Below are 18,561 nucleotides of genomic sequence, written 5' to 3'. Positions count from 1 at the left end.
TGTTTTCAACAATGGTTTCCTCCTTAGTCGTCTCCCATGAAGTCCAATTTGGCTCAAACAACGATGATGCAATCTGACACTGATGTTCCTCGAGCTTGATGTTCACCTTTAATCTCTTTAAAAGTTTTTCTGGGCTCTTTTGTTACCATTCCTTTTTTCCTTCTCTCTGATTTGTCATAAATTTTCCTTCAGCGGCCATGTCCAAGGAGTGGCCAGTGGCTACAGTCCCATGGATCTTAAATTTCTGAATATGTGCAACTGAAAAAAAGGTGAAAGGTGCACGTATTTGTCACTGTACAGTGTACAGCGAAATGTGTCCTCCGCATTTAACCCATCTGGTAGTGAACACACACGTGTTAGGGGCAGTGAGTACACACACACCCAGAGCGGTGGGCAGCCAACTCCAGCGCCCGGGGAGCAGAGAGGGTAAAGGGCCTTGCTCAAGGGCCCAACAGTGGCAGCTTGCCGAGCCCGGGAATCGAACCCACAACCCTGTTATCGACAGCCCGGAGCTCTAACCGCTGAGCCACCACTGCGTTACAACTCTTTCCTTCGCGTCCTCTGGTCCATGTTGAGTGTGGTACACACCATTTCACCAAACAGCACAGTGACTACCTGTAGCCCTATATATAGGCCCACTGACTGATTACAAGATTGTAGACACCTGTGATGCTAATTAGTGGACACACCTTGATTTAACATGTCCCTTTGGTCAAATTATTTTCAGGGGTACCATGAGGGGGTACCATTTCTGTCCAGTTCTGTTTAATGAGTTTACTTTTTAAAATAATTCTGTTGAAGCAATGGTTCAAAATCAATGTGGATTTTCATTTGTCAGATTCAAGTTTTTTCTGTGACCATTGTGGGTTTTTCTTTCATTAACCGAGGGGTACCAACAATTTTGTCCATGTGTGTACTTGTCATAGCTCCAGAGCTAATTGTTGGGGTATAAGCTTCCCTTACGCGTTAGCTACATTAATGTTGTAGCTCCAACGCTAAACCGAGAGCACCAGCAATCTGTTGGCTGATCAGTATGTGGAGGTTATTTCTGGGTAAAAAAGCAACACAGCCCTCCAGCACTTAGCAGAACTGATGGACTCACGGCAGTGTGCTGGCTCGTCTGAACGGTCGCCGCAGTCATCCTCAGTGTCGCACTTCCACCAGAACGGGATGCACTTGTCGTTCTTACAAACAAACTGCGGGGAAAAGCATTCCCATCAGCCTTGAGTCAAAACCAGAGAGGATAAGCAACCTTCACGACTAATATCTTTGGGGCGGGTGGGGTCTGTAGGGGGCGGTGAGTACCTGGCTGGCAGTGCAGTTGGACATGCACTGCTTTCCATCGGCTGCCAGATAGAAGTTGGTGGGACAGGCGCACTTATAGCCTCCGCCCGGAGAGAGCAGACACAGGTTACTGCAGCCGCCGTTGTCCGTCTGACAGGGGTGATTCGTCACTGCAGAGAAAACACACTTTAATTAGAGGAGGAGCACTCAGGTCCAGAAAGAGGGCTCCTCACGCTCCTCACGAGTCCTGAGTTACCCTTAAACCACACACTCCATGGTTTAGGGGACGTCAGTGAGGCTTAGGACAAAGTTTACACACACTTCCCCACAAGAATAGAAAAACGACTCGAAAGGTGTGTGTGTTCCCTCACCCTCGGGCTGCCTGTAAGGATGGTAGATGTGTATGTCCATGGGTCTGTGCAGGGTGCTGATCAGCATGGTCTTGTTGGTACCGAGGGGTCTTGTGGGGCTCTGTTGATGGATTTGGTCTCCCAGTCGGTCCAGTAGATGAACTCCTCAAACAGGGTCATCGCGAAGATGTGCGGGATGTCCTGATTCAGAACTGCAGGAGACAAACCCGATTCACTTACAAACAAAACAAACACAACTCAGACTATTGACATGATCAATTATTATTCGCTCATATTTGTATATACAGTAGCAGTCAAAAGTTTGGACACACCTGGTTGAATGTGTGCTGGTCGTCATCTTAAAAACCTTTGGTAGAAGTTGAAATTCAAATGCTACAGTGACCATTTTTCTATTTTCAGTAAAGAGGACAGTGGGGACCCGCGGTCTCCTCTGTAGTTTGGGTGAAGAGGCGGCAGTGGAGGGGTTGAACTGAAAATCGATGATTTACTGGTTTTGTATTAGCACACTGTAGCTGCAGAGGTATTTCCACCGCCACCCCCCCCCACACACACACACACACATACTGCCACGTCCTTCAACTTAAGCCTTCTTAAAACCGGCCCCAGCCCCGACATCCTAACCACGATGCTGTGTTTGTCCAGTGTCCTGAAGACAGGTATATGGATCACTCTGGCATTTGGATTGGGCTTTTAAGATGATGATTCAACCAGGTGTCTCTAAACTTTTATATTTATAATGTAGAAAGAACAAACTGCATGATTTACTAAAAAATACAATTACTGCAATTTATCTTATTATAAAACAGCATGTGTGTGACCTGTGTGTCGGTTGGTGCCGTCCAGGCTGGAAAACTCAATGTAGTCCTCTCTGGCGTCGGCCCAGTAGATGCGGTCATTAATGAAGTCCAGAGTGAGTCCGTTGGGGCCAGGTGATCCGGTCCTTCACAATCACACTCCGGTTAGTGCCGTCCATCCCAATCGGCCAATGTGAGGGTTGTCCCCCCAGTCTGACCAGTACAGGTACCTGAGGACGAGAGGTTAGATTCTTAAAGTCTAATTTTAATTTTAATTTGTACTGAAGCTGCAGACGAGCAGAGAACCCCACCATCACAGAACCAGACCAACATGCCATTAAGTCATCATACAGTAATACTGTATTATTATATTAGTCCATAATAATATATCATAAAATTTAAATCTAGAACTCTTTTTGAGGCTGATTTTAAAGGTTTATGAAAGGTACGTCTGCACTGTGACATACTGCTGATGACAGCTGTCTGAGAGTAACGGTGTGTAAATGTGTGTAAATTCATGTAAATTTATGAGATATAGAGACTGTTACCCGTTGCGAACGTCCACAGCCACGGCCCTCGGCTCCCTCAGTCCGGTGTTGACCAGTGCCATCCTGTACTCTCCATTTAGCTTTGACACCTCAATGGTGTCCCGTCCCTTATCACACCAGTACAGGTTCCCTCCCACCCAATCAACAGCCAGTCCATCAGGGTTGCTTAGTGACGTGCGGTGAAGCACCTGTGGAGAAACCAGTGAGGGATGGGGGAGCTTTCTAAACGCTGAGACGCTGCTCTACTCCGGCTCTGATCACAGCTAATAGATCGATAAGGAGGTGAGAGCTCAGAGCTCTGTAAGCTGAAAGGGTTAAAAGTAAAGCAGAGCTGCTTTTTCTTGCTGAACAGATAAAATATTTTTATTTTAAAAGATTATTGATGAATAGCTACTAAATCAGGCACCCAGGACACCATTGCTGTGGATTTTGTGTGTACCTGCATTACCGCATAGTACAGTACTGTAGCCTGTATACACTGTTTTTGTGCCCCTGTTTGAAAAAGCAGAGCTAGTCACTATTCTCAGGACATTTTTAGTGCTATTCCCGTGGTCACTTTGTAAACAGCAGACCCCTGACTGAGTGCATGCTTTATGGAGCTGCTGGACTCATGCGTGTTCATACTGAGCTCTCTCTGAGCGACGCCACTGACTGACTGACTGTGTGAGACGAGTGTGAGACTAGTGTGATCTGGTGAGGTTGTAAACGGTTACCTGAATATTGCTGCCGTTAATGTGCATCCTCCTGATCATGCTGCCCTGAGTCGTCACATCAGTCCAGTAAATCATCTGCTGCCTGTAGTCAAAATCCAAAGCTACCGCGTTGTTCAAGCCCTGTCAACACACACACACACACACACACACAGTAATACATTTAATGCATACATATTCAGCAGTGCCGTGTAATAGAGGGAATATGGGCACCTTACCTGCTTTATCAAGGTGTAATTAGATCCATCCAGGTTGAGCTTCCTCAGGTAGTACCGGTTAGCAAAGATCAGGAACGGCTCCTCATCTGCAAGAGAGAGGGAACGTCAGAGGTCTGGTCACAGCATGGAGATTCTGAGTGGTTCTGCCACTGAGATTGACCCCTCCCCATAAACCAGACCAAAAACTTTAGACTTCTGAAGGGAATTGGTGGCAAATACAGGTCCAGACAGTAAAAGTCTGGTTCAGGATTTTTTTCTGACTGCCTGGTCCAGCTTCAGCAGAATGGAACAACCTGGTTTTTACTTTCTGGACCTGGATTGCCACCTCTACTGGTGAGTGCCAAGAACAGCTCCACCAGCGTGTCTAGACTGGTCCGTACCAGAGGTGGACTTGCAGATGGTGGGGTCTGAGGAGCTGAGCTGGTAGCCATCAGCACACACACAGTGGAAGCTGCCATGTGTGTTGATGCAGTGCTGGGTGCAGGGGAAGGTGCTGGTGCACTCGTCCACATCCACACACGTCTTCCCATCGTCCTTCAGCCTAAATCCGGGGTGACACCTGCACTGCAGGGCGGGGAAAACGGCAACAGAGCACGATCATAAACTTCTGCAGCACAGCGATGACAGTGTCCCGTTTACACCTGCACTACACACCAGTGCTTGTTATTTAGTAACTACATGGAAAGCAATGCAAAGTACTTCCTAGCAACCACCATTCACTGCAACAGCATAGCAACCACCGATCAAACACCAGGGATACCACAGTAAACCACAGCAAAGCAAATGTACTGCAACCCCATAGCAAGCATCTAGTAACTGCTAAAGAACACCACGGTAACCACCCAGAACACCACTGTAACTGCTAAGCAACACTTTAGCAACCCTGTGGGAACTGTTTAAGCTGCACAATCCCTGAGTTAACCCCTCAGACCCTGTGATCCATTTTACTATCATATTTAACCTAGTTAACTTTCATAGGCCCTAAAACTGAACCCTGTGGGACCAAAGAGTTTCTGCAAAATAAACATGAAATATTCTATAATATATTATAAAAATGTTAACATCAATAAAGATCAACAACACAATCAAACGAAGCTGGAAATAATTCATCCAACTTTGACATTCCTACTCAACAATGCCAATCATCAACTCCTTTGTCCTGTTGCTATGATAAGACTCCATAGCAACCCTGAGATGTCGGGCTCTGAGCTGCTTACCTTGAAGCCGATCTTCAGGTCCTCGCAGAGCTGAGAGCAGCCGCTCAGTTTGGTGTTCAGACACTCATTAATGAAGCAGCTCTGCTCGTCGCTGCCGTCCCCGCAGTCGTCCTTATAGTCGCACAGCAGCGTCTCGTCCACACACTTCCCGTTCCTGCAGGCGTACGCCGTGTCGTTGCATTTCTTCTCTGTTCCGCAGCAGACAGACACAGTCAGCTGGCCAATCAGTGACATTCACAGCCGATCCAGTCTATTAACCCCTCAAACTGCAGAACTCACACTCTTGTTCTGCGCACTGTCCCCTTGTCCACTACTGCACGTGTGTGACGAACTGACCCTTAAAGGGCTCATACCCTACATTTTACCTCCAGCTATGTTTGTGCTTCCATTTCCCATAAAGTTTACATGATCTTTATATGAATTTTAAGGTCAGCAATGCTGCTTTTGTAAGAATCACTTATGATCCACACAGACATTAAGTTATATTTCCTATTTATTTATTTATGTTATTTTTATGTCATTGGTGCAATTTCATCTGTTTATTCTAATCTGAGTGTTTTTATTAGTCTTAAACAAACTTTGTGTTCTTATTGCTCTGATCTGTTCAGCGTGATCAGTGTCACTCATTCGTATCTACACGCCCCGTCTGTACACACTCGGCTACACCAAATGAGGGTCTCTCAGTGCACTCAGGCACAAAGAACCCTGGGTAAAGGGAACAAACACACAGATCACACGCTAGAGTTAAAAAAATGAAAGGGTTAAATGAAACCTGGCCCGCTGCAGCTGGGGTTCTTGGGGGCTTCGTCTGATTGGTCGTGGCAGTCGAACTCGCCGTCACACTGCCAGGAGCTCTGGATCAGACAGCGTCCGTTAGCACAGCGGAACTCGTTGGGCTTGCAGGTGGGGTACTCTGTTTACGACGACAAACCACTGATTACTGGATCGACTCAATAAGAACAGAACGGTATGATGCTGCTACTCTTCTTCAGCCTCATTTAAACAGATTAGTAGGACGTTTATAAACAGTTATTAAACACTGATGACCTTTTGCTCATTTGTGTCCAGAATTAATGTTAATCTGTTGATGAATCATAATTAATGTAACATTCAAAAACAGAAACACTTACAACATTTATATCATTAAATCACTTTCCCAAAACAATGGTGGTGAATCCAGGTCCAGAAACAGTTTGATCATGTAGAAATCATAGAAACGTAGAAATCTGATTGTACTATTCTGGGCCATGCAGTTCATTGATAATCCACCAGGGGGCAAAACATGTTTCTGATTTTATTTTCTTATTTGTGCAATTAATCAATCCTATGTTATTGTTATTATTGATATATGACTTAATTATTAATTATTACAATGATATTTTCTCAAAAACTGTGTGTGTGTGTGTGTGAGAGAGAGAGAGAGAGAGAAATGGCAAGTCTCTGGTGTTTATTGGATGGAGAACGTTAAGGGAGAACCCAAAGACCGGCTACACTCACCGCACTCCACAGACTCATCCGAGCCGTCGGCGCAGTCGTTGTCGTGATCACAGACGAAGTGTTTGGGTATACACTGATTATTCTGACACATGAACTCTCCCGCCTCACACGTGTTCTTAAACACTGAAGAGGAAGAACACGAAGAAGATGAAGAGCCACTGATTGGAATCAATAATCAGAATTCATTACTGTTGATATTTCTGCAGTAAGAAGCTGAACCAGAGCGCTCAGCAGTGACCTAGTGTGACTCGCCCTGTGAGAGAGTCTCTGACTGTTACATAATCGGAGAGTTTTGAAGAGCAGTGGCAGGACTTCACTCTCTGAAGAGGCTGGATCTATCAGACATAAGCGGTTCTTACAGCAGCCGGCCTTCACGCTCTCGTCAGCTCCGTCAGGGCAGTCTCGGTCCCCGTCACACACCCAACGCTGCGGCACACACTTGTGGGAGTCGGGACATTGGAAGGCGTCGGAACTGCACGTCTTATTCTCTGAGAGGTTGGAGATGAAAGATGAGAGAATTTCAGAAGATGTGAGAACATGGCCCATCAGTGCTGTCCTGCAGGTCCACAGAGGTAAAGCTTCCAGGAACAGAGGAGGCAAACCCAGGTCCAGAAAATAGGATTTTGATCCCGCCTGGGCGGCTCTGTTTACTTCCAAGACCTGGATTTGCCTTCTTGGTCCAGGGATCACTGGTGAGCTTTCAGCCTGATAATAAGCCTTGCAGTTGAAGTTGGAATTGAAGGGTCTAATCGGGCGTCCCTGGACAGCAGAGACAGGATCAACTTTCTTTAATTCCCTCAATTTCAGAAGAAACAATCAAAGAGCAGGTGTCCCAATACTTTTGTCTGTATAAAGTTGAACTATGTTATCTAGTATCTGTGTTTAAGGCAGAAGAGCCTGGGTGTGGGAGGTGTGTGTGAAGGTCTCTTTACTCACTGCATCTGCTGTCTTCGTCAGTGCCGTCCCCGCAGTCGTCCGCACCATCACACACCCAGCTGTTAGAGATGCAGCGGTGGTTCCCACACTCAAACTGGTTTGCTGAGCAGATCTTATCTGTAGAGAGAGACACAGCTGGTGATGGAGACCAGTAAGACGAGCAGCACCGGAGCACTGATGTCACTCGCCACACACCTGAATTACAGACACACACGGATCTTGGTTCTGTCTGTCTAAAAGCAGGACAGGAAATCGCTCGCTCTGATACAGGATTCAGGGCCGAGAAAGAAGTCTGATAAAACACTGATCTAGAAGTGATCTAGAACTGGAGAACACCGCATCTGAGTGTGTTCTTCTCACCGCAGTTCACTTCGTCGGCTCCGTTCTCACAGTCGTTCTCCTTGTCGCAGGTCCAGGTCATGGGGATGCAGCGTCCGCTCGGACAGGCGAAGAAACTAGGAGGACACTTCCTCTTCCCGGGGTCTGTGGGACCTGAGAGAGAGAGAGGGAGAGAGGGAGAGAGAGATAAAGAGAGCAATAGTGATGTTATATATAGTTATAGTTATAATAGTGATGTTATATATTATAGAGTCGGAGTGTCTCCCTGCTCTGTATGGTTGCGTTTTCTAAAAAACAATTAATATACAGAATTAAATAATAAATAATAAATAAATAAATAAATAAATGATATTTATAACACATGTATCTATTCATATGCATATATACACGTGTGTGTGTGTGTGTGTGTGCTACCTGGGCAGTGACTCTCATCAGAGAAGTCTCCACAGTCGTTGGAGCCGTCACACACCCAGGAGGAGGCGTAGCAGAGCGTGGTGAACTCACACCTCTGATAGCTCACACCTTTCACCCCCAGCCGGAAGTAGCTGGAGCAGTCGGTCGCAGCTGAGGAGGAAGAGCAGCTGACTCATCATCTTCTTCATCCTCATCCTCATCATCATCCTCACCCTCGTCATCCTCATCCTTATCATCCTTATCCTCTTCATTAATCTCATCATCATCATCATCATCATCATCATCATCCTCATCATCACTACTGCCAGCTGCCTCTCTGCTTTAGGTTCCCTCTCTCTGGTTTAGTTCTGGTTTAGTTCCGGTTTAGTTCCGGTTTAGTTCTGGTTCAGAGTTGGTTTAGTTCTGGTTCAGAGTTGGTTTAGTTCTGGTTTAGAGTTGGTTTAGTTCTGGTTTAGAGTTGGTTTAGTTCTGGTTCAGAGTTGGTTTAGTTCTGGTTTAGAGTTGGTTTAGTTCTGGTTCAGAGTTGGTTTAGTTCTGGTTTAGAGTTGGTTTAGTTCCGGTTTAGTTCTAGTTTAGAGTTGGTTTAGTTCTGGTTCAGAGTTGGTTTAGTTCCGGTTTAGTTCTGGTTTAGTTCTGGTTCAGAGTTGGTTTAGTTCTGGTTTAGAGTTGGTTTAGTTCTGGTTTAGAGTTGGTTTAGTTCCGGTTTAGTTCTAGTTTAGAGTTGGTTTAGTTCTGGTTCAGAGTTGGTTTAGTTCCGGTTTAGTTCTGGTTTAGAGTTGGTTTAGTTCTGGTTTAGAGCTGGTTTAGTTCTGGTTTAGAGTTGATTTAGTTCTGGTTTAGTTCTGGTTTAGAGCTGGTTTAGTTCTGGTTCAGAGTTGATTTAGTTCTGGTTTAGTTCTGGTTTAGAGCTGGTTTAGTTCTGGTTTAGAGCTGGTTTAGTTCTGGTTTAGTTCTGGTTTAGAGCTGGTTTAGTTCTGGTTTAGAGCTGGTTTAGTTCTGGTTTAGTTCTGGTTCAGAGTTGGTTTAGTTTTGGTTTAGAGTTGGTTTAGTTCTGGTTTAGTTCTGGTTTAGAGCTGGTTTAGAGCTGGTTTAGTTCTGGTTTAGAGCTGGTTTAGTTCTGGTTTAGTTCTGGTTCAGAGTTGGTTTAGTTTTGGTTTAGAGCTGGTTTAGTTCTGGTTTAGAGATGGTTTAGTTCTGGTTTAGTTCTGGTTTAGAGCTGGTTTAGTTCTGGTTTAGTTCTGGTTTAGAGCTGGTTTAGTTCTGGTTTAGAGCTGGTTTAGTTCTGGTTAGTTCTGGTTTAGAGCTGGTTTAGTTCTGGTTTAGTTTTGGTTTAGTTCTGGTTTAGAGCTGGTTTAGAACAGGTTTAGTCTCTTACTGCAATTCATCTCATCACTGGCATCCTCACAGTCCACCACTTGATTACAGCGGCTGGAGTTGGAGATACACCTCCCATCCCGACACTGGAACTGATCCGGGGTGCACAAAGTGGCTGGAGAACACACACACACACACACACACACACACACACACACACACACACCAGTAAGTACGTAAACAGCTTTTCTCTGTATATCAGAAACAGCAGATCACAGCAGTGCTGAGGGTAGAGTGTGTGAGGGCAGAGTGTGTGTGGGTAGAGTGTGTGAGGGCAGAGTGTGTGTGGGTAGAGTGTGTGTGGGTAGAGTGTGTGAGGGCAGAGTGTGTGTGGGTAGAGTGTGTGAGGGCAGAGTGTGTGTGGGTAGAGTGTGTGAGGGCAGAGTGTGTGTGGGTAGAGTGTGTGTGGGTAGAGTGTGTGAGGGCAGAGTGTGTGTGGGTAGAGTGTGTGAGGGCAGAGTGTGTGTGGGTAGAGTGTGTGAGGGCAGAGTGTGTGAGGGTAGAGTGTGTGAGGGCAGAGTGTGTGTGGGTAGTGTGTGTGAGTGTAAGGTGTGTGTGGGTAGAGTGTGTGAGGGTAGAGTGTGTGAGGGCAGAGTGTGTGAGGGTAGAGTGTGTGAGGGTAGTGTGTGTGAGTGTAAGGTGTGTGTGGGTAGAGTGTGTGTGGGTAGAGTGTGTGAGGGCAGAGTGTGTGAGGGTAGAGTATGTGAGGGCAGTGTGTGCTAGGGTAGTGTGTGTGAGGGTGTAAGGTGTGTGAGGGTGAGTGTGTGAGGGTCTGATCTGAGGGTGAGTGTGTGAGGGCAGAGTGTGTGAGGGTAGAGTGTGTGAGGGCAGAGTGTGTGAGGGTAGTGTGTGTGAGGGTGTGAGGGTGTAAGGTGTGTGAGGGTGAGTGTGTGAGGGTGAGTGTGTGAGGGTAAGTGTGTGAGGGTGTAAGGTGTGTGAGGGTGAGTGTGTGAGGGTGTAAGGTGTGTGAGGGTGAGTGTGTGAGGGTGAGTGTGTGAGGGTAAGTGTGTGAGTGTGTAAGGTGTGTGAGGGTGAGTGTGTGAGGGTGAGTGTGTGAGGGTCTGATCTGAGGGTGAGTGTGTGAGGGTGTGTGAGGGTGTAAGGTGTGTGAGAGTGAGTGTGTGAGGGTGTGTGAGGGTGTAAGGTGTGTGAGGGTGAGTGTGTGAGGGTGAGTGTGTGAGGGTGTAAGGTGTGTGAGGGTGAGTGTGTGAGGGTGAGTGTGTGAGGGTATGTGTGTGAGGGTGTAAGGTGTGTGAGGGTGAGTGTGTGAGGGTGAGTGTGTGAGGGTCTGATCTGAGGGTGAGTGTGTGAGGGTGTAAGGTGTGTGAGGGTGTAAGGTGTGTGAGGGTGAGTGTGTGAGGGTGAGTGTGTGAGGGTGTGTGAGGGCGAGTGTGTGAGGGTGAGTGTGTGAGGGTGAGTGTGTGAGGGTCTGATCTGAGGGTGAGTGTGTGAGGGTGTAAGGTGTGTGAGGGTGAGTGTGAGTGTGTGAGGGTAAGTGTGTGAGTGTGTAAGGTGTGTGAGGGTGAGTGTGTGAGGGTAAGTGTGTGAGGGTGTAAGGTGTGTAAGGGTGAGTGTGTGAGTGTGTAAGGGTGAGTGTGTGAGGGTAAGTGTGTGAGGGTGTAAGGTGTGTGAGGGTGAGTGTGTGAGGGTGAGTGTGTGAGGGTCTGATCTGAGGGTGAGTGTGTGAGGGTAAGTGTGTGAGGGTGTAAGGTGAGTGAGGGTAAGTGTGTAAGGTGTGTGAGGGTGAGTGTGTGAGGGTAAGTGTGTGAGGGTGTAAGGTGTGTGAGTGTGTAAGGTGTGTGAGGGTGAGTGTGTGAGGGTGAGTGTGTGAGTGTGTAAGGTGTGTGAGGGTGTAAGGTGTGTGAGGGTGAGTGTGTGAGTGTGTAAGGTGTGTGAGGGTGTAAGGTGTGTGAGGGTAAGTGTGTGAGGGTGAGTGTGTGAGGGTAAGTGTGTGAGGGTGTAAGGTGTGTGAGGGTGAGTGTGTGAGTGTGTAAGGTGTGTGAGGGTCTGATCTGAGGGTGAGTGTGTGAGGGTGAGTGTGTGAGGGTCTGATCTGAGGGTGAGTGTGTGAGGGTGAGTGTGTGAGGGTGTAAGGTGTGTGAGGGTGAGTGTGTGAGGGTGAGTGTGTGAGGGTCTGATCTGAGGGTGAGTGTGTGAGGGTGAGTGTGTGAGGGTGTAAGGTGTGTGAGGGTGAGTGTGTGAGGGTGAGTGTGTGAGGGTCTGATCTGAGGGTGAGTGTGTGAGGGTGAGTGTGTGAGGGTCTGATCTGAGGGTGAGTGTGTGAGGGTGAGTGTGTGAGGGTCTGATCTGAGGGTGAGTGTGTGAGGGTGAGTGTGTGAGGGTCTGATCTGAGGGTGAGTGTGTGAGGGTGAGTGTGTGAGGGTCTGATCTGAGGGTGAGTGTGTGAGGGTGAGTGTGTAAGGGTCTGATCTGAGGGTGAGTGTGTGAGGGTGAGTGTGTGAGGGTCTGATCTGAGGGTGAGTGTGTGAGGGTGAGTGTGTGAGGGTGAGTGTGTGAGGGTCTGATCTGAGGGTGAGTGTGTGAGGGTGAGTGTGTGAGGGTGTAAGGTGTGTGAGGGTGTAAGGTGTGTGAGGGTGAGTGTGTGAGGGTGAGTGTGTGAGGGTGTAAGGTGTGTGAGGGTGAGTGTGTGAGGGTGAGTGTGTGAGGGTCTGATCTGAGGGTGAGTGTGTGAGGGTGAGTGTGTGAGGGTCTGATCTGAGGGTGAGTGTGTGAGGGTGAGTGTGTGAGGGTCTGATCTGAGGGTGAGTGTGTGAGGGTGAGTGTGTAAGGGTCTGATCTGAGGGTGAGTGTGTGAGGGTGAGTGTGTGAGGGTCTGATCTGAGGGTGAGTGTGTGAGGGTGAGTGTGTGAGGGTGAGTGTGTGAGGGTCTGATCTGAGGGTGAGTGTGTGAGGGTGAGTGTGTGAGGGTGTAAGGTGTGTGAGGGTGTAAGGTGTGTGAGGGTGAGTGTGTGAGGGTGAGTGTGTGAGGGTGTAAGGTGTGTGAGGGTGAGTGTGTGAGGGTGAGTGTGTGAGGGTCTGATCTGAGGGTGAGTGTGTGAGGGTGAGTGTGTGAGGGTCTGATCTGAGGGTGAGTGTGTGAGGGTGAGTGTGTGAGGGTCTGATCTGAGGGTGAGTGTGTGAGGGTGAGTGTGTGAGGGTCTGATCTGAGGGTGAGTGTGTGAGGGTGAGTGTGTGAGGGTCTGATCTGAGGGTGAGTGTGTGAGGGTGAGTGTGTGAGGGTCTGATCTGAGGGTGAGTGTGTGAGGGTGAGTGTGTGAGGGTCTGATCTGAGGGTGAGTTTTCTTCTTACCGTTACAGAAGAGCTCGTCTGAATTGTCTCCACAGTCGTTCCGGCCGTTACACCAGGAGCTCAGCCTCACACAGCGCCCGTTCACACACCGCTTATAACCTTTCTTACAGTCACGATTAGCTAAACACACACACACACACACACACACACACACACACACACACACACACACTTTATCATACACTCATAAACCATTGCCATCTCCCTCTAAACAGGCTGTTTTAACTCTCAGCTTGTCAGAAGAACTTTTACTGGATATTTATTAGAACCAGTGTCAGCTCGTTATCTAGAACCATTTTAGAACATTACTGTGATTAATCACCTTATATAAACACAGTTGGCAAATCAAACTGCATTACTGAGTCCAGTGTGGTCCAGAAACCTCAGACAGAGTACCAGTTTTTGGTCTTCACTCTGCTGCTTATTTCTCTGGGTTAATTATTACTGTATAATAATCACCTTTTCACTCTTCTGTAATAAACACTGCAGTGTGTTCATCTCAGTGTTTCAGTTCTTAGGCAGTGCTACAAATGTATAAACTATTCTTACTTAAACTTATTATTATTATTATTATTACTGTTATTATGATTATGATTAATATGATCTAACTCTCACACTAACACACTACCTCTACTACACCCAGTTTTTAAATGAAAGTATCTTTCTTTGAAGGGAGGAAAATGTCTCATGGTGATCTCCAGAATGTCCCTATAACGCCTGGGACAGCAAACACACACACACACACACACACACACACACACACACGCACACACACACACACATACACACACACACACACACACACACACACACACACAGTACTCACTGCAGTAGGACTGCTTCTCGTCGGACTTGTCTTTGCAGTGGGCCATCCCGTCACAGGTGAGAGTGTAGTTAATGCAGTCTCCATTCCCACACTCAAAGTCATAAATACTACTGCATGAGGAGTTCAGCGCTGAGGAACACAGAACACAGAACCAACAGCACTGTTAGAACCACTGTAACTGACAGAGCTCAGCCCAAACAGACCAATCATCCACATAATTACATGAATTATACAATTACACAGTTCATTAAAAATACGAAATCATATAAACATTTTCAGTAATGAATCAAACTGGGAGATGTGGAGATATGGGGAGATGATGAGATGTGGAGATGGGGAGATTGGGAGATGTGGAGATGTGGAGATATGGGGAGATGTGGAGATGTGGAGATGTGGAGATGTGGAGATGGGGAGATGTGTGGAGATATGTGGAGATGTGGAGATGTGGAGATATGGGGATATGGGGAGATGGGGAGATGGGGCTATGGGGAGATGGGGCTATGGGGAGATGTGGAGATGGGGAGATGGGGAGTTTGGGAGATGGGGAGATGTGGAGATTGGGAGATGGGGAGATGGGGAGATGGGGCTATGTGGAGATGGGGAGACGTGGAGATGGGGCTATGGGGAGATTGGGAGATGTGGAGATGGGGCTATGGGGAGATGGGGCTATGGGGAGATGGGGAGATGTGGAGATGTGGAGATGGGGAGATGTGGAGATGGGGAGATGGGGAGATGGGGAGATGGGGAGATGGGGCTATGTGGAGATGGGGAGATGTGGAGATGGGGCTATGGGGAGATTGGGAGATGTGGAGATGGGGCTATGGGGAGATGGGGCTATGTGGAGATGGGGCTATGGGGAGATGGGGAGATGTGGAGATGGGGCTATGGGGAGATGGGGCTATGTGGAGATGGGGCTATGGGGAGATGGGGCTATGGGGAGATGGGGCTATGGGGAGATGTGGAGATGGGGCTATGTGGAGATGGGGCTATGGGGAGATGTGGAGATGGGGCTATGGGGAGATTGGGAGATGTGGAGATGGGGCTATGGGGAGATGGGGCTATGTGGAGATGGGGCTATGTGGAGATTGGGAGATGTGGAGATGGGGCTATGGGGAGATTGGGAGATGTGGAGATGGGGCTATGGGGAGATGGGGCTATGTGGAGATGGGGCTATGGGGCGATGGGGAGATGTGGAGATGGGGAGATGGGGCTATGTGGAGATGGGGAGATGTGGAGATGGGGCTATGGGGAGATGGGGCTATGTGGAGATGGGGCTATGGGGAGATGGGGCTATGGGGAGATGGGGCTATGTGGAGATGGGGCTATGGGGAGATGGGGCTATGGGGAGATGTGGAGATGGGGCTATGGGGAGATTGGGAGATGTGGAGATGGGGCTATGGGGAGATGGGGCTATGTGGAGATGGGGAGATGTGGAGATGGGGCTATGGGGAGATGGGGCTATGGGGAGATGGGGCTATGGGGAGATTGGGAGATGTGGAGATGGGGCTATGGGGAGATGGGGAGATGTGGAGATGGGGAGATGGGGCTATGGGGAGATGTGGAGATGGGGCTATGGGGAGATTGGGAGATGTGGAGATGGGGCTATGGGGAGATGGGGCTATGGGGAGATGGGGCTATGGGGAGATGTGGAGATGGGGCTATGGGGAGATTGGGAGATGTGGAGATGGGGCTATGGGGAGATGGGGCTATGTGGAGATGGGGCTATGGGGAGATGGGGCTATGTGGAGATGGGGCTATGTGGAGATGGGGCTATGGGGAGATGGGGCTATGTGGAGATGGGGCTATGGGGAGATGGGGAGATGTGGAGATGGGGAGATGGGGCTATGGGGAGATGGGGCTATGTGGAGATGGGGCTATGGGGAGATGGGGCTATGTGGAGATGGGGCTATGTGGAGATGGGGCTATGGGGAGATGGGGCTATGTGGAGATGGGGCTATGGGGAGATGGGGAGATGTGGAGATGGGGAGATGGGGCTATGTGGAGATGGGGAGATGTGGAGATGGGGCTATGGGGAGATGGGGCTATGTGGAGATGGGGCTATGGGGAGATGGGGCTATGTGGAGATGGGGCTATGGGGAGATGGGGCTATGGGGAGATGGGGCTATGTGGAGATGGGGCTATGGGGAGATGGGGCTATGGGGAGATGTGGAGATGGGGCTATGTGGAGATGGGGCTATGGGGAGATGGGGCTATGGGGAGATGTGGAGATGGGGCTATGGGGAGATTGGGAGATGTGGAGATGGGGCTATGGGGAGATGGGGCTATGGGGAGATGGGGCTATGTGGAGATGGGGCTATGGGGAGATTGGGAGATGTGGAGATGGGGCTATGGGGAGATTGGGAGATGTGGAGATGGGGCTATGGGGAGATTGGGAGATGTGGAGATGGGGCTATGGGGAGATTGGGAGATGTGGAGATGGGGCTATGTGGAGATGGGGCTATGGGGAGATGGGGCTATGGGGAGATGGGGCTATGGGGAGATGTGGAGATGGGGCTATGGGGAGATTGGGAGATGTGGAGATGGGGCTATGGGGAGATTGGGAGATGTGGAGATGGGGCTATGTGGAGATGGGGCTATGGGGAGATGGGGCTATGGGGAGATGTGGAGATGGGGCTATGGGGAGATTGGGAGATGTGGAGATGGGGCTATGGGGAGATTGGGAGATGTGGAGATGGGGCTATGTGGAGATGGGGCTATGGGGAGATGGGGCTATGGGGAGATGTGGAGATGGGGCTATGGGGAGATTGGGAGATGTGGAGATGGGGCTATGGGGAGATTGGGAGATGTGGAGATGGGGCTATGGGGAGATGGGGCTATGGGGAGATGTGGAGATGGGGCTATGGGGAGATTGGGAGATGTGGAGATGGGGCTATGGGGAGATGGGGCTATGGGGAGATGTGGAGATGGGGCTATGGGGAGATTGGGAGATGTGGAGATGGGGCTATGGGGAGATGGGGCTATGGGGAGATGGGGCTATGGGGAGATGTGGAGATGGGGCTATGGGGAGATTGGGAGATGTGGAGATGGGGCTATGGGGAGATGGGGCTATGTGGAGATGGGGCTATGGGGAGATGGGGCTATGTGGAGATGGGGCTATGTGGAGATGGGGCTATGGGGAGATGGGGCTATGGGGAGATGTGGAGATGGGGCTATGGGGAGATGGGGCTATGTGGAGATGGGGCTATGGGGAGATGGGGCTATGTGGAGATGGGGCTATGGGGAGATGGGGCTATGGGGAGATGGGGCTATGGGGAGATGGGGCTATGGGGAGATGTGGAGATGGGGCTATGGGGAGATGGGGCTATGTGGAGATGGGGCTATGGGGAGATGGGGCTATGTGGAGATGGGGCTATGGGGAGATGGGGCTATGTGGAGATGGGGCTATGGGGAGATGGGGCTATGGGGAGATGTGGAGATGGGGCTATGGGGAGATTGGGAGATGTGGAGATGGGGCTATGGGGAGATGGGGCTATGTGGAGATGGGGCTATGGGGAGATGGGGCTATGTGGGGAGATGGGGTGCAGAGTGTGAAGTTTGGGACTCTTACAGACACAAGTGTTGTCTTCCAGGAGTTTTCGGTCTCCACGGCAACTGCAGTTGACCTTGCCCTCAAACGACAGCAGGCAAAGATCCTGACAACCTCCATTATTCAACCTGCACGGGGAGAACTCACCTACACACACACACACACACACACACACACACACACACACACACACAAACAAATTAGTGCTAATTCACTCATGTCTGAACAGAGTCACACTGTAGTACCTACTGATGCTCATGAAGAGGAATAAAGAATGACGTCACTTCCTGTCCACAGAAGAGCAACTCTGTCTAACTGCACTGAACACAGCAGGTTCCCACACTGAGTTAATGAATGACTAATAGACAGGTCTGTAACGGCCGACAGCGCGTTCAGGAGTGTGTATCATTATTAATGTGTTACTCAACATACCATATTCTGGGTGGTACATTAATTCATAATTCAATTTTTTTATTTCATTACAAATAAATTAATATGATTATATGATGAAATAAATACACAATTTAAATATTAAAATCTAGTTTAGTTTTAAATGTAGAATTTGAAATATCTTATTTGTCAACAACCTGTAGATCAATCCTTTACCTCCAATGCACACACACCCACACACATACACACACACCCACACACAGGGCTGCAGCACTAATACAGTGCTCCATCAGGCAGCCAGTAATCCAGCTTGACACTTCCCAAATGGGATTTTCCGCAGCGAGTGTGTGATAGTGGAGGAGGGCGGCAGAGGAGGAGGAGCTTCTGAGACACAATAAAACCTGTCCTTCACTCGAACAAACACTGAGACAAAGCAGCTCTGACCGACAGAGAAAGGATCTGTTATAATAAGGGTTTTTTTCTCACACTTCCTAACACACTCTCACTCTCAGCGGAACCACAGCCCTCATTTCACACAGCGCAGACGGGTGGAGCGTATTGTTTAGGAGGTGTTTTCTGAGGAGGCGGGGTCTGGCTGATTGAGTGGCAGGTGGAGTGAATGGGCTCATGAGATATTGATCGTGTGTGAGACGGTCCTGCTCTCCGGGCTGTATGGAGTTCTCCTCAGCTGTGTCAGATTCTGAGATTACTTTTGGCACTTAATTACCGAGCTAAGACGCTCCAATGGAGTGTGAACACACACACACACACACACATTCATATATG

General features: G+C 48.9%; 1 protein-coding gene across 1 annotated transcript in view; it reads right to left on the bottom strand.

The window, feature by feature from the left end:
• Positions 1-1,028: 1,028 nt before the first annotated feature.
• LOC140543382 (low-density lipoprotein receptor-related protein 1-like) overlaps positions 1,029-18,561 on the bottom strand; it is a 58,674-nt gene continuing 41,141 nt past the window's right edge. Inside the window, 22 exon segments of the mRNA XM_072666508.1 lie at positions 1,029-1,196; positions 1,306-1,454; positions 1,656-1,749; positions 1,752-1,846; positions 2,474-2,579; positions 2,581-2,633; positions 2,636-2,679; positions 2,998-3,185; positions 3,711-3,830; positions 3,926-4,011; positions 4,306-4,489; positions 5,143-5,330; positions 5,915-6,055; positions 6,640-6,762; positions 6,999-7,127; positions 7,576-7,692; positions 7,936-8,067; positions 8,329-8,478; positions 9,704-9,817; positions 13,013-13,132; positions 13,839-13,967; positions 17,407-17,532. Of these exon segments, the coding sequence (XP_072522609.1) occupies positions 1,029-1,196; positions 1,306-1,454; positions 1,656-1,749; positions 1,752-1,846; positions 2,474-2,579; positions 2,581-2,633; positions 2,636-2,679; positions 2,998-3,185; positions 3,711-3,830; positions 3,926-4,011; positions 4,306-4,489; positions 5,143-5,330; positions 5,915-6,055; positions 6,640-6,762; positions 6,999-7,127; positions 7,576-7,692; positions 7,936-8,067; positions 8,329-8,478; positions 9,704-9,817; positions 13,013-13,132; positions 13,839-13,967; positions 17,407-17,532 (2,756 nt within the window).

The sequence above is a fragment of the Salminus brasiliensis genome, chromosome 21, assembly GCF_030463535.1.
Source record: "Salminus brasiliensis chromosome 21, fSalBra1.hap2, whole genome shotgun sequence".
NCBI classification, from domain to species: Eukaryota; Metazoa; Chordata; class Actinopteri; order Characiformes; family Bryconidae; genus Salminus; species Salminus brasiliensis.
Note: the sequence above shows the minus strand (reverse complement) of the source record. Positions and strands in the feature narration are given on the sequence as shown.